Raw genomic sequence first — 16,638 nt, 5'->3', positions numbered from 1 at the left:
CATAAATGCTGTGGTACATTTTGCAATCTTGGATCAAAATCTCTCAACACATAATGACCTTTAAAGTCACGTAAAAACAATCTCACTCCTTCCGGAGAACAACATATCACTGCTCCTAGTGCTTTCAATGTTTTAATACCAAGCAAGTTTTCAGGACATGATTTCGTAAGTAACAAGTCTGTAGTACGAGACAATGGACCAACTTCAAGGGGAACTGGCTTTGACACTTCGTTAACAATAGGCTTTCCTGAAAATCCAAGGGAAACATTCTGTGAGCCTGAGAGGGGTGCCCCTGGAACCTCGTCGTGACTGATGGTAGTTCTGCTCGCCCCTGTGTCAATCAAAAAATTTCTGTCTTTCCCTAATACCTGACTATGTACATAGGGACCCTCTTGATCTACAGGAACCTCGATAAGGGGCAAGCCAACCTCCCTCTCTAGGCTGTTTCATGAATACTGCTGATAATCGGGGTACTCTGACTGTGCATACTGGTACATTTGCTGTGTGACATGTTGCGTGGCAGCAATGGGTTGGGGCCGTGGTACAGCTACTGTCTGTTGTTGTGCATTCTGGGGAGGTTGCGTGTTCTGTGGAATATTCTGTGGAACATGTTCTGGTCTAGGTGGACGCGGTCTTTCTTTCGTCCTGCCTGTAGCAAAATTGTATTTTAGAACGGTACATTCGTTTATATAGTGACCTGGCTGTTTACAGTAGTTGCAATTCCCTTTAACAGGAGTTGCAGGGTGACTAGTCTGTGTCGTACCTCTCTTCTGGCTATCTGCTGGGACGGACTGGGCAACTAGTACTTTCATTTTCGTGTCTTTCATACGTCTCTGTTCATGTTCGTGTTCTTCTCTGATTCGGTTCTGGTGGTACTGTAACATTTGTAACATTTGGGAAGGAGTATTAGCTTGCCATGTACTTTCGACTTTCAGTACTCTGTTTTTAACCTGTGGTAAGGAATTCTCGACTAGTTTGGTCACAAAGAGATGTGGATAAGATTCACTACTTGTTTTCAGGCCACTATTAATAATAAAACAGTTCTCAAATATGGAATAAAAATCACTAGTGTCTTCATCTTGTTTCTGTTTGCAGGCTGAGATTGCATCCCAGTCTTCCTTTTTAACTGTCAATAACCTAGGCAAGACTTGTACTAATAATCCTGGTAATGCTTTGGCTTTGTCCCCAAGACCTGTACCTGGGACTCGCCTATTTTCTTCGTCTTCTAATTCAGCCCAAATAATCTTTTTATCTCCCACCTCCCATTCTTTTTCTTTAAGTTTTTCATAAATGCCGGCAGGCAACAATACCTTTAACATTTTAAGAATGTCGGAATACGTATAATCCCCCATTAGTAACATATCTTTTAATTCACGGTGGAATCCTGCTGGATCTTTATCATGACAGGGCACTAATTTCTTCATTTCCAATAATTCCATTTTGGTGAGGGGTGTGTATACAAATACTCGTTGAAGCTCACCCCCTGGGGTCTGGACGGGATGAACTTCTCGTAAGGGATTCTGTCTGTCTATGTAAAATGGCTGTCTTACTGGAGGTGGAACAGGAACGAAATGTGGAGTCAGGAAAGTTCTGTATTTGTGGCGTTGTTCTAGAATGGTATTGATTAAATCGGTACCTAGGCCTCTCCATCTTTTTAGGAGTAAATCTCCCAGTATATTATATAGGGGACCTGGATCAGAATGTTGGCTTTCATATAGTGTAATGAGATGCTGGATCATGTACATACCAGCTAGTCGCTGTTCGTCTGGGGTAAGACTCAAAAATGTTTGCGCTACTGAATCATCTTTATATATACTAGTATTTCCAGCCCATTGCACTGCTGACCGTGCTAGTTCCTGATCACGCATGGTACTAAGTTCACTGTAGCCTATTCTTTCTTTCAGTATTCTATCGGTGGCTTGGAATACATGTTCAAGAGAACATTGTTCTGGTATGGGAGAAAGGAAACGTTTCTTGTTTTCTAGGCGAATGGGTCTGTCAAAAGGTCTTGCTCTACCTACGTACGCTATTCTATCTGGGTCTTCTGCATCCTCTATATCTTCATCCTCTGTTTCATTCTCTTTCACGTCTTCCCTAGCTGCTTTTTCTTTTTCGTGTATTATTATAATTTCTTTACGGATCTTTCTGTACATGGATTCTATACAACTTTATTTATTATGTTTACCATCAGCTATATTGTTACTCCAATTTATCAGTATGTCCATCTCTTCCTTGCTTGTACCTGGCCGATCTCGTTCCCTTATCAAACAATTTATCAAGAACTGTAAGATCATTCTTTGTGTCTCAACCTTGTGGTGTGCCATGGCCTCGCGAATGCATTCTGGTCTCTCCCCTGTTCTAATAAAATGGTATATATTGTCTAAATGGTTAGTCATTTCTGGTAAAAGAATCAAATAGTTGGCAACACGTCGTAAACGTAACGAAATTAACATCATATCTTCTACACCTGGTACTGGGTCATATCTACAATCTGTTATGTACTGTCTAAGGGTTGCGAATGTCGCAGCTTTGGGTGTACGCTGTAACGCCACTTCTCTAAGCGTCATTCGTTTTACTTGGGGCGGGGTCACAGGGCGACCACCTACGGCGCCTCCTGAAGCGGAAGCATAACCATCAACTAGATGTGTTGATACTACTGGTGTCATAGCTTGAAAAGTAGGTGTAGGTAATGTAGGCAGACTCTGGGTTGTAAGGGTAGAAAAAGGATTGGTAGGACCGATAGCAGGAGGGACAGTAGCAGTAGTAGGGATGGTTGCAGTAGAAGTGACAGGATGGGAAGTGACAACGGGTGGGGGCGTCGAGTCTTGAGGGAGTGGAGGTAACGTGTCTTGAACAGGCTGAATAGGCTGCTGTACATTATTAGCAGGTGGTACGCGTACATTGGTGTATGCTGGAGCAACATCATCTAAATAGGAAGAAAGGAAAATGTCCGCTGCGGTCTGTTTGTGACGGAGTTTAGTCGGGACCAATGGTGGTGGCAAGTTACAGGGTCCTTCCGGGGTCGCCCTAGGCAGGCCCTCGGCAAGAACAGGATACATGCCTGTAATAAGGGCATTTCTTTGTCGGTCTTGTTGTTCTATTCTGACTCGTTCTCCTTCTTCTAGTAATTCCTTTTCTTTAGCTTTTTCAGATTCTTCTCTACTTTTCTCTGCTTTTCTGATTTCTTTTTCTGTTCTTCTATGCGCTTCTTTACGCCATAATTCTATGGCATCTTTCTGGGATTGTCTGGCTTTCTTCTTCCATAATGCTTCCTCTACTCTCATGATGCATTCAGCATCCCATGTCCCTGAGACAGGCCATCTATACTTCTCTTCCAGATCCCTAGTATAATCGACCCACAAGTCTAAATACAGTATGGCATCTAAGCCGTGCTTGTGGCACATAAAATGTCCTGGAGTGTCCCTAGGCGGGACCGGAACTGCTTCTTCGAGTATCCCTTTCCTAGTTCCTATCTGACGTAATTTCGAGAACAGCGGCATTTTTGAACTGACTTGAACGTAAGCACAATAAACACAGTAATGAATAGCAAACAATCATTCATACCACGACATTAAACACATTGAAACATTTCAGACTGATATTACCTGGAACATAGAAAACATATATTCTGGAAATCTCGAGAAACAATACTAGAATACTGGATTACTAGATGCACTGCTAAAACAGTACAGACAATACCGGTCCCATAAAGAGACACGTCTTACCGTATTCACCTAAGTGAACACGTCTGGACCAGGTCTGTGTACCCAGACCCGTCTTGACCGGGCACAAATTAATGAACCCGTCTAGATGCGTTCCCAACAACGGTACTCACCGGGAAGCAGAAACTGAAGGCCTCGGAAACTGGACTGGACTGGACTGCGTCGGGCTACGATTTCTCCTACGCATGCGCTTCGGAACAGGTGGGCCTCCGGATACCTCGGACCTTGCTCTCTCAACTTGGGGCTCTGGTCGGGATCCTCTGCATTCCTCACCGCCTCGTCTGGATGCCGGACCGCAGTCTCCGTCTCCTCCGTGGGCCTGAGGGAGATAGCAGGAAAACCCGCAGGTGTGCACTGGATCCTTCACGGCTGTAGAAGGGGTCAAGGCCTGCGTTACATCGCCGGCGAGTGGGGAAGGAGGGGTCCCTATTCGGGCGCCAGAATATGTGGTAAATAAAATTACCGGACTATTTTTCCATACATTAAATATCAATAAGGATAGCTCAATCAAATGAGAGGCAGAGTCCGTGGTATCTGAGTCATACGGGCTTTAATTATGATCCTCGAGGAACAGGACATCATGTTCCATCACCACTAAGGTTCAGGAAGGGATATTCAACGTTTTATTAACATCACACATTATATATAGTAAAACAGTATAATTGAAATGAATACAGTAGGCGTAACAAGTGAAAAGTAAAAGATAAGAACACATGTGCGTAACAGGAGGCGTGTAAGAAGGCGTACACATAGGCGTGTACCGAATACGTCACAAGAAGTGTCATAAGTGGGTGGATACATAGTGAATTCCTGTAGGGTCAGCAGAAACTTTTGGCCTAGATGCGCGCGCAACTGAGCATGACGTGTAACTGGGGAGAACTGGGGGCTTTGACTTTAGCACTAGTAGAGGAGACTGGTGTCTGGGATGTCAGAACGACCTGTACCTATGGCATATCTGATATCTCATGTTTGGAGGATGTAGTATCTGAAGTAAAAGGTCTCTCGAGCAGAGGCCGTTCAATACTGGATGCTGGTGCGTGCATACGTGTCTTGGTGCAATGCGCAGGGCCATGGGCCTACCATGGTAACGGGTTCTGTAAATCACTTGCAAGGAGGACAGGAAGGCCGGGCCCTTTGCTCTGCAGCCGGGAATCTGTTTACCTATTTCACTAGACTGGAATGTGTTTTCGAGGAGGCTGAGCAGATAACTGTAGGCAAAATACTGTCTTTGGCAGGAAGGCCAGGCTGAGCCGGGCACCGCTTCACTGGGGCAGGAAGTAAGGCAGAGGTCAGGGATGCATACCTAAAATGCAGCTTTCAGAGACAGAAGAGACTCGGAGTCTCAAATAAGGGCCTAGCTCGACTGAGCCAGGAAACATGGAGAAAAACGTGTGCGAGATTCAAAAGTGTACCATGTAAAGACGTTGGCACCATAGGTTTAGAAACCAAATTAATGTTGCTTTCTTGGAGAACTTGGTAGATAACATGTTAACGTTGGACGCAAATGCATTTGCGTCTTCATTTTCGGTCATGGAGGGAAAATGCATGGAGGTCATGCACATACATGGGACGTTGGGGTACACGATAGGGGACATACCTGGTCATATAAAATTCGATTTTCCTCACTCTTTAAGAATTGCACTCAAGATCTGTTTGTGCTTTTGTGTCGCTTTACTAACATGTGGTTTCAAGGACATGCCTGCAGACAGCTTTGCACCCAGGTAGGTAAAAGAGTCCACCTTCTGGATGGGAGCCCCACCCCCTGACCCCTCTACTCACTTTATGCAATTTAGAATCATGTGAGCAAAAACAGGCAGTCCCTTAGGGCATGTGTTTCCAAAACGAATTGCTAGCAAAACTCATCTCGGACAACTGTGCCCAATTCTGTTTTGCTGAAATGTTCAGCGTTTTTTTTTACCAAAAAAAGAATAAAACACAGAAAGGTTTCTCTATTTTACCCAGACATGATTGTCAGATGGAGGTAGAAAGAACAGGATGACCAAGAAGTCCATTTAGTTTACAGGATCACAAACACAGTTTCTGGGTTATATTTGCTTTATTTTATTGACTTAGTAGCTGTAACCTTTTGAACAGAAACAGAGGTGGAACATAGAATAATGTGGTTGTCGATCACATGGAACCAAAGTGGACAGTAGTACTATGGATTTATTTGAAGCCTTGTATTGTTGAAGACAGATGCATTGAAGTAAATGTCTATATACATACAGTGGATGACATTGAATGGGACAGTATTCACTCTTGTTTTTCTAGTAGCAAGTAATTGCTTTTTAATGATTATTTTAACTCTTGGAGAGATGGGCTTGAAGAAATATCTAGTGGGAGTTCTGTTGTAAAGGACCTCGGCAGTTGAAGTCTGGGTAAGTGGAAGGGGCACAGTATGGTCAGGATATAACTTTGTGATTGTGACTAGCACATAGTGAGTTCATGGATGGAGTGTAACAGATTAGGGAGTCTGGTATGTGGGGACAATAACACAGGCTGTTTTGTATAATAGCATCAATCGCTTGTATGTGGCACCTTTTATGGTAGACAGAAAAGACAACTTAGCTGTAGTATTATAACATACGACTAGGAAGACTGTCCAGGAAACTGGTTTCAAGGACTAGGACCTTTCTGAATGGGCTAAAAAATATAGGAGCGACCCACTGCTAGACTGCTGCAGTGGTCCACTCCGCTAAGTAATACTAAGTTGATGGTTGTGTTAGCTGAACTAAACAGGATTTTTGGGTGAATGTGTATATGTTCAACACTTGGTGTTGGGTTGCAGCAACTGTAATAATCCATTTTCACTGAATGGCTGAACAGAACTACAAAGTTTCTGCCACTCAAACTGTTAACAGTAAGGTGGCCATCTCCTCAGCTGCATTCAGCCATAGCTGTTGGAGAGGTTGTGTAAAAGAACTGAATTGACCGGTTGGAAATTAGAAGCTTTCCTTAAGAAATGCAAGGTGTTAGCTAAGACAGATTTAGTTTCTGGTATAATTTAAATCAACAGTGGTAGGGGAATAGAAATGTATAACAAAGCTGCATGTTGAGGGTAGGGGAACCCCAAGAAAAGTTCTTAATGCCACACAAGGTGATAGTAGTGAAACAATGTGGGGGGAAGTTGAAGTATGCTAAGGTATGCAGGGTGGTGTAGGTTTAATGGTAAGGGTTTATTGGTAAAGCAGAATTTAGTGGGTGTTTATTTTGGTAGAAACTATGATTGACAAATGGGGCATTGAGTAGGATTGTAGAACAGGTGGTGGTAAAGATTCTGCATTGAGCTAGGTGGTGAGCAGATGGAAACCAATGTACACTATATAGAAATGAGACAGTTGATAAACGGAGATCGATATGAATTGCAGATTGTAAGAAGGTTGGCACCTTGGATTTAAGGATTTTGTTACAACGGTAGTAGATGACCATTTCTGTTGGAGTGTTAATATGATGTTTTGATGTTTTGGGGTTTATCTTTATCCTTTATTTCAATTATTATTGGAGTAAAGATGTAGGTATTCAGCTGTACTGCCTGTTTCATTGTGTGAGTAATGCTAGGCTATGGTGTTACTGTTGGAATGAAAGGTTTCTGATTATTTATGCATCTTTTGTATTAACTATTTTGCTGAAGTTATCGGATGAACTGGCTTTGTAAGTGCTTTTTCTGGTACACATCATATGTCTTCTACCTGGGGCCCTGTGTTTATTTAATTACAAATGTTGCATTTACATGAATTAAGACCCCCAGGCTTTGGCCTGAGGCTGAGGGGACACCAATGTGCATCCCACTTTGAGAGAGTGGCTGCAGCCCACTTTACCCAGGCTTTGTGGGACCAGTGATGGTTGCAAAGCAATTTCTACAGAAATGAAAGGCTTTTACATGCCTCCATCGGGAAGAATGCCTGCTGATCCGTATCAGTTTAAGTTCTAGCTGTCTCCCTTGACCAGTGTCTTTCACCCTATCAGTTCGCATTGAGTGAAAGTTGTATAAGCAAGGTGTTTTTTTTAAAGTGATTGGTGTTCATTTCTTAAATGCTGCACTGATCAAAGGTATTTTATTATTTTTTGTTCATAACCTTTTCCAGGTGATGTCACCTGTAGGATAAGGAAAATGCTACTTACCCAGTATGCATCTGTTCTTGGCATATAGAGCTACTTCGTGATTGCAAAGACTTCTTCGAACAAAAACAAAGTGCAAACATCCGGACCCAACACCAGATGGCGATCCATGCTAAAGCATATGATCTACAGCTCATATGCCTCGAACATAACTTTCTGACACTAAACAGTTTCTCCAGTGTCTTAGGGACTGATTTTGAGTTTGGCGGATAGCGTACTCCCTCACAATCACATGACCTAACACCAACCCCTTTGTCTGCCTGCTTCATTTAGAAACGGACAGACCTTATCTATTCCGTCGACGAAGCCCATACTGGCTCAGTTGACTGAATACTTCTTCCAATGGCCCAACGAAGTAGGGACTGTTGGAGGAAAGATGTTACACTGCCTACCCCATTGAGGGTGGGTAAAGGTTTTTTTACCTGTCAGTGAGTAACAGGAAAAACCAGATGGTGAGGGACAGGAAAAAAACTTTAATGGCCCTGTGGCAGGGAGCCACAGGAGGTCGAGGGAGAATAACCCAGGGGCACCAAAGAACACAGCTTCCCTTTATTTCCAGAACAACCCGGGAGGCCGGGCATGCCGGGAATAAGAGAGCCGGAAGACGCAAAGGAGCAGAGAAAGTTCAGAGAAGTCGTGAATAATCGCGACAGTGCCAGGAGCAAGGAGGAGAAAAGGACGGAAGTAGAGGCGGAGACGTAGAGTCCAAGACGAGGGGACGACAGCGAGAAGGGACCGGAGGCCGACGGAACCACCGAGGAGCAAAGAATGGAGGCGTCCCCTGTGGAAGGCGTGCTGGATGAGGCAGCCGTGACCCCGTCATCGGGTCACGGCCTCAGGCAAGTCATTACGGGAACTGGGCGGCAGCTGGGGAGCTGGCTGCGCACTCAAGCTGTCTTCACAGGCCTATAGAGGGGAGTGGGGAGAACTGGGGAGCCATAAACAGGGAAAGAGAGCGATACCCCGCCTTCCAATCCCCACTAAGTTGGCCTTAAGCACGTAATCCCTCTATGGGGTCTGCCTTGTAAATAGTAGGCCTACTTTCCTTTTTTTCCCTTTTCTTTTTCCGTTTTTGTGCAACAGAGAAAGCCCGAAAGGATGATAAAAGCCCAGGTAGGGTCAGAGAGAGTACCCAGGGCTAGAAGGGTCGTCTGAGGCAAGAAGCTTCTTAGGTTGTACAGGTCAGAAACTTCATCAGGGCAGACACGGGGAAGAGGGGAGAGTGACAGAAACTAAGGGAACGGTTTGACAGGGAGGTACAAGCCAACCAGGGAACCCCTATTGATCGCCTCTCTTTTTCTTCTTCTACCGAGGGTACGAACACCGCGTGAAAAGAGAGAACAAGAAGTAAAAGACTGTCATATTACTTCAGGAACAGAGGAACAGAGGATCCCACAACGAGTCCAGGAAATCTTTTCTCTTGGATCCCTTCCTTTTACCGTTTTATACTTAGCAACCAATAAATACCTCTAGCATACCATAACAGTCGTCCGTGGTGATTGGGCAGGTGACAGGCCCCCACACCCTGGGAAAAAACTTCAAGTGTATGTGGAGGCTTTAATTTGCTGTTTTTTAAAAACAACCTTCCAGTTTTGGAGTTTGTATTCTAAAAACAAAAAAGTTAAACATCTAGTGGATGGCAACCAAAACCGACAACAGTCATCCACAAAACGTTTAGCTATGTAAAGGAACCGCGGTGATGGCGGTCCCTTCAATGTACAGAGACAACAGCTTGGTAAACAGTCCTCTCTAAATTTGGCGGGTTGAAGTCTGTCAGCCTGGTGGAGGTAATGTCCTCCGCCACCCAGAGGGATTGTACTCTGCCTGCAAAACTCTAAATCAGGTCCGAAAGGCTACTTGTATGGGTGACACAACTCCACTAGCCTTGACAAGGCCCACTAGTAGCATTTAGATTACAGGCCCTGGGTATATGGCATATCACTTTACAATGGACTTATAACTAAACTAAATATGCCAATCACCAATGTCACCATGTTTTATGGGAGAAGCAAATGCACGTTAGCACTTGTAAGAGGGACTGGCCTGCATCAAACTGTGGAGGTTTTGTGTAATGGCGTAAAACTCTGGGATGGGCATGTGTAGAATTTGGATCATTTGTTGAAAAGTGGAAATAGACTAGATGTTTTTGATGGAAATGATGCAGGTAATGTGGTTTGTTTTGAAGGGTTAGAGCTATCAAGATTATCCCATTCCAAAGTATAAGGCATTTCAGATGGCGTCGCAGTGTTTGGACTGGCTGAAAGCAGAAAGGAAAATATCTGTATGGGTAAACAAGGTTTAAGAAGGGAAAGATTCCTTCCCACTGGGTTGATTATGTAACCAAATGAATCCGTTTTTCTAGGTTATTATTTATGATGCATGTTGACTTATCTTCTGGTTGAATGGTGGCAACATGCACAAGTGAGTTTTGGGGAATGTTTATGTATGTGGAATGTGTCTGCAGTGCGTTTTGTAAAGAGGAAGGTGTGTTGATAGTTCTCAAGTGGAATGTTTGTGTGTTTGGAGAGATTAGTACTCAAGATTTCTAGAGTTCCAACCCAGGTGGAGGATTGTAGCTTGATGGAATATTTGAAACGTCACGGTTTCTATTTTGGTTGCTCCTGAATCTATCAACATTATCTTGGACTGTTTTATTGGTGTCCTTTGTCCATACATCTGAACCCAACACTAACATATTTGGACTAGGGAATAACAAGCACAAGTGATAACATAATCAATGGTACTCCTTCAACCCACCCGGCGCTCCGCCTTTTTCATATTGTTTCTCTTAAGGGAGTCTTTCATTGTACACAAAGGAGCACACGTCCCATACACCAGACTACTACTCTTAAGATATGCACTAGTTCTATAATGCTGCGTTTCCACAGCAAATTCAGACTCGTCTAGCCAATTCACAAGTTTAGAAATGGACGTTTGGGGAGTTTTTGGGGTTGTTGTCCATATTAGGGTTGCTTGGGTTAAAGCTGGATTTTTCACTTTTAGCACTGCCAATAAAAATCCCTGAGAATAAAAAGTAACCAGTTACTTATTAAAAAACATACACAACCTCTATTATTCAATGTAGATTTCTTATAAACAAATGTGAACAGTTACCAGGTCCTTAGCAGTTACCAATACTACTGACTCATTCACTGTGCAAGTCAGTAAATGAAAGGTTGGTGGTAAGAGGACATTTTAACCACCTGTTGTTTAATATCTCATCACAAAAGTATATTACATCACATAAGCATGGAATCCTGAGTTGAAAGGAAAGATTGCTTAATAGATGCTCAACATAGAAATTGTCACTGAATTCAAGTTTAATGAATAGTCTTTCTCAGTTGCAGCATCACAAAACTAGGAACCTGGATATTGTGGGAGGTATTCAGGGTTCATGAATTGCAGAGAAGAACTCATGATGGACACAGGAGAGTTACTCAAAGTGGAAACTGTTGACTAGGTGCCAATGAACTTGTGCAGAAGACTAGTAGGTTTTAAAATCTGATTTTAAACCCTTTAATAGATATGGTGAGGATGCTGGATCCCAATCTGACCCCTTTACTGTCAACTCTACAATCATTTCATTTTTTTAAATGGACTCCCTGTAAAGTGTGGATTAAATAAAAACATCTCAAAATAAATAATGAGCTAAGATTCCCAGCCGAAAAGACATTTCAAGTAACAAAGTCAAAGAGACCTTACAACTGGGAGAAAGTGCAGATTTGTCGAAAAAGGGTTGAGATGCCTCTCTGAACATCCCAATGTAATGTTAGCCCATGAGCACAGGGAACTTTTGTTTTCGTATTGTCTCTGATATGAGCTGTCATTTGCTGCAGTTTAGGGCTTTCCCATCCTGCATGAAACTGCAGTAGGCACTAGTGGTGACAATGAAGATTTCTGGTGCTGGGACTAATGTAACAAAGAGCCTCACAGCCACCAAGTTCATCCAAGGAATGTGGAGATGAACACACTTGTGTCCAAGTTTAAGGTTGCGTGCCACCAGCGATCAGGAAAGTACAAAACCTGTCAAATCAACAGAAAAAAAACAGGAGCATTAATGATGCGGATTTCTGAGAAGGTGATGATGCCCAGAAGGCAACAGCTGTACACTTTGTCAACTCTACCTAATCTACAACAATGTTTTGAATCCTAGAAGGGCATCTCTAACATTCTCCCACAATTCAGTACAGTTCTCTACATCCTTACCTCTCCAGGGCGGATGGTGCACTCGACCGGACGTTCATATTCTTGAAGGAGAGGATACGTTTCTGTCAACCATGACAGCGTAGTCTTGTTAGGGTTAAATTCAGGTGTCTGGTCTGGTGGATAAAGAAACCAGCGCTAGAAGGAAAGACAATTCTTTAGGATACAAGTTTGAAATGAACCCTCAAACCAGTGATTCACTCTCCTCATCCCTAAAACATACACAGTTTCATCAATTGTAAACATTGTCCTCTGAAGGACCTCACATTCAGTTGAAGATAAAATGCCAATGACAAAGTAGCTATTTACTATTGGTAACATTTTATTTTTGATAAATAATGCTCTCAGATTCCTCATGTTCAACCACTTCAAAGCAGCACCACATTAGGAGGCCCAGCTTAAGAAAATCAATCCAGTATTAGACACCTTACCAGGATGACATGTCCAAATCAGCACTTGTTCTTCACTTCTGTGTCATAACAAAAATCGTTAGTAATGTCTGAATGGTAGACCATGTAGCTGCTTGGCAAATGCTCAAAACAAGAGCTTGTCTAGGGGACCAAGAAGTAGATGCTTTCCGCCCTGAGCCTAATGCAAACAAAAACGATCTGCGATTTTGTTTGCTAATAAAATGACACTGTATATGCACATGGACTCTTGGTGAAATCGTTTTTCCTTTTCTGAGTTAACGAAACAGATACCTCACTGGTCATCTAGTCTAGCTGTGCTTTTTGGCAACTGATCGTCTGCACTAAAAGAATGTGGTAAGACAGAAAGCTAGGGGGCACTGATGGGGGGAGGAGGGGTGGTGTCCTCCAGAAAAAGATTTGGTATCTGAGTGATGACACTGCTCTCATCACATCACTATCTATCAAAACATTGATAGAGTGAAGTGTGTTTAAACCTAGATAACAGAAAGTGGTGGGCTCTCATTTGATACAGTGATTATCTAGGACAATAACTTTTATGAGACAGTCAGCTTAGAGGCAAGTTTTGGACCAGTTGACTCCAAGACCGGAGGCCATTTTAAATCAGCTGTTGTTGTGTCACGTTGTTACGGATTTCTCGGATATAAATCAAAACATTATCAGTGTAGAGGGACACAATATGCGTCTCTCTATCAAGTATAATGCCCCAGTCCTCTCCCAACTGATGTAGCCGTAGTGTTAAAGGCTCCATCGTGAAAGTGCCAATATTCTCACAGAATGAACTCTACCTATTTTACTTTAACATATGCTATACGTCATATATTAAGTTGGACACTCTGGCTGGACCATTAACACACATATAAAGACATTTAAGGAAGGTATACTCATTCTTTGATTCATTTTTTTTATAGTTTTAAAAAAAAAATATTATTGTTATATATACTTTCAATACAAAATTATCAGTGTATTAATAAATACATATGCTAACTACAAAAAATCATTTTTAGACAAAACATCCCATTACGCAACATTCATTCAACACCACTCAGCCAACTGCATACTCAAACCGAACCACAGATGCATACATCACATATATACAGACAGAGCTTAATATGCACCAGAGCCCCTCACAATGTGTATTGATGTTCAAAGCGGCCGGTTTAGCCTACTGGTCAATACTGCAAATTATACACATCTCAACCTATTTCACCGATACTTCAAAGGTACATAATTCAGAAATATCAAAGGAGGGGACTCGTTCAAAAGCACCGATGCGCGTTTCGGTGAAAGACCCTTTCGTTTGGGTGCCACCTTCTTCAGGGCGCGTACGATGTATGTACCAGAAAAGGAAGGCAATGGGACCTGTCTGGGTGGTTTTGGAGAAAATTATTTGCAACTGCCACTCTCGTAAATGGAGCAGAGAAAGGCCACTGCTGATTTGCTACAGGTCAGGCCTGTGCCAAGGATTTAAATGGGCGTAGGTCCACAAGTTGGTGCTGTGTGCACCAAAATACTGGTTCGAGTGAATCGAAGTGCCGAATTCAGATACTATTACTTAGTGTTGAAGAGAACGGGCGCATTTGCTACTGCGATTCTTCCTTCATTACCGTGATGACAAACGCCATTGGCGACAGCTGAAAAAGGGTGTTCTCAAGGCTCATAAATATCGCTTCATAGAAAAATAGCTCCGCATCTTATTGCTGGCCAACAGGGTTCAATGACCTGAATGTAAGAAAAAGAGTGGCATAACTACTCCACGGCGATAAGGCGGACGCAAACGTAAATTGGGCAGCCTTGTTGATATGAGTTGGTCTATTTCGACTCTGCCCACTGGGGCAATATAGAGTAGCCTAATTATCCGTGTCATTTTTGGGCCTAGCTCCATACTGCAAAGCAAACATGTATTCCCAGTACACTATGTCAAACACCTTCTAAAAGTCCCAGACCAAGCATGCAGGATAAGGGCAGAGTGTTGGGGCTGCATCTAGCAAAGCGGGAGTGATCTGTGCAATAGCACTGACCTCTCCACCGCTTCTGTAAATTAATCCTTTCTTGTTGTGTCAGGTGCATTTCTTGTAAGGTGATATGGGTATTTGTACGCTTAAGAAAGAAGCATTCCGTGTGATGAATGCTAGATTAGCCATTTTCAAGTTCAGGATATGTGGTTTGTAACTTTGGTAAAGCGCTTCTTAAACATTGGTACTGACAGATCAGCTCTGCCACAAAGACCCTCCAACACAGTTCAATAAGATAAGGGATAACCAGATCGGATTGTAAACCATTCCCAACTCTCCGCCCCAGGGCTGCAGAGCAACGTCTAGCCACCCAGACAAAAGTTGTAAACTGAACGATTGTGCTTGACTGTAAGACCTATAGGAACTGCCAGGCCGTGTAGGAGAAAGCAGTGATGTTGCGGCACTCATGCCTGTCCCGATCAACTAGGGAGCCGCAGTAGTTTTGAGGTGTCACCGGCAGAGCAGCCCTTTCCCCCTGCAGACTTACCTCACATCTGGTCTGTCAGTGTGCGCCTTATGGGAGACATTCTGGGCCACGGAGTGCGAGGCACCTCCTGTGGGGCCATTCTACCAGCAAAAGTCATAATCCATAATCCATCCTGAAGGATTTTTGAGAAATATATAACTGTCCAATACAAGATGGCCGACACCAAATCTTTACCTATCTTATCCCAAACAGTTATGGATACTTTTCTATGATTCATTGTCCTCTATATATATTTTGTCCACCCTAAGCGTGGAAGGGTATACTCAGATGTGAGTCCCTTGCTCATTGCACCATCAGGATTCAAGCAAGCCGGGCCGACGACGGCTGAAATGCCAGAAACCGGTCCCCGGAAGCTTGTTTCCTTCCCAGTGTAAGAATTGGCTTGGTAGTTTGGTTTGCCCTGTTCCCATCATGCACTGGGACAGGAACAGACTAATTTGCATATAGCCAGGTTCTGAGCTGGGATGGTGCAGTGAGCTAAAAAAGGGTGTTGGATCTAGCCCTGATCTCTTGACTGGGTGAGAGTATTCTGCTTAATTCAGAGACTCTGTCCATCACCACCCCTTGTTGTTAAATATTTTGTCCACCCTAAGCGTGGAAGGGTATACTCAGATGTGAGTCCCTTGCTCATTGCACCATCAGGATTCAAGCAAGCCGGGCCGACGACAGCTGAAATGCCAGAAACCGGTCCCCGGAAGCTTGTTTCCTTCCCAGTGTAAGAATTGGCTTGGTAGTTTGGTTTGCCCTGTTCCCATCATGCACTGGGACAGGAACAGACTAATTTGCATATAGCCAGGTTCTAAGCTGGGATGGTGCAGTGAGCTAAAAAACGGTGTTAGATCTAGCCCTGATCTCTTGACTGGGTGAGAGTATTCTGCTTAATTCAGAGACTCTGTCCATCACCACCCCTTGTTGTTAAATATTTTGTCCACCCTAAGCGTGGAAGGGTATACTCAGATGTGAGTCCCTTGCTCATTGCACCATCAGGATTCAAGCAAGCCGGGCCGATGACGGCTGAAATGCCAGAAACTGGTCCCCGGAAGCTTGTTTCCTTCCCAGTGTAAGAATTGGCTTGGTTGTTTGGTTTGCCCTGTTCCCATCCTGCACTGGGACAGGAACAGACTAATTTGCATATAGCCAGGTTCTGAGCTGGGATGGTGCAGTGAGCTAAAAAACGGTGTTGGATCTAGCCCTGATCTCTTGACTGGGTGAGAGTATTCTGCTTAATTCAGAGACTCTGTCCAATCCACCCCTTGTTGTTAAATATTTTGTCCACCCTAAGCGTGGAAGGGTATACTCAGATGTGAGTCCCTTGCTCATTGCACCATCAGGATTCAAGCAAGCCGGGCCGACGACGGCTGAAATGCCAGAAACCGGTCCCCGGAAGCTTGTTTCCTTCCCAGTGTAAGAATTGGCTTGGTAGTTTGGTTTGCCCTGTTCCCATCATGCACTGGGACAGGAACAGACTAATTTGCATATAGCCAGGTTCTGAGCTGGGATGGTGCAGTGAGCTAAAAAACGGTGTTGAATCTAGCCCTGATCTCTTGACTGGGTGAGAGTATTCTGCTTAATTCAGAGACTCTGTCCATCACCACCCCTTGTTGTTAAATATTTTGTCCACCTTAAGCGTGGAAGGGTATACTCAGATGTGAGTCCCTTGCTCA

General features: G+C 43.6%; 1 protein-coding gene across 1 annotated transcript in view; it reads right to left on the bottom strand.

Moving 5' to 3' along the window:
• Positions 1-5,759: 5,759 nt before the first annotated feature.
• The window catches only part of JMJD8 (jumonji domain containing 8), a 273,483-nt gene continuing 262,604 nt past the window's right edge, over positions 5,760-16,638 (bottom strand). Inside the window, exons 9-10 of the mRNA XM_086941263.1 lie at positions 12,048-12,182; positions 5,760-11,864 (exon numbers count right to left, since the gene is read on the bottom strand). Of these exons, the coding sequence (XP_086797389.1) occupies positions 11,784-11,864; positions 12,048-12,182 (216 nt within the window). The 3' untranslated portion in view covers positions 5,760-11,783. The remainder of the gene's footprint in view (positions 11,865-12,047; positions 12,183-16,638) is intronic.

This window comes from Lissotriton vulgaris, chromosome 10 (genome assembly GCF_964263255.1).
Source record: "Lissotriton vulgaris chromosome 10, aLisVul1.2, whole genome shotgun sequence".
Taxonomy (NCBI): domain Eukaryota; kingdom Metazoa; phylum Chordata; class Amphibia; order Caudata; family Salamandridae; genus Lissotriton; species Lissotriton vulgaris.
The sequence above is the reverse complement of the archived record's forward strand: the minus strand, read 5'-3'. Positions and strand labels throughout refer to the sequence as shown.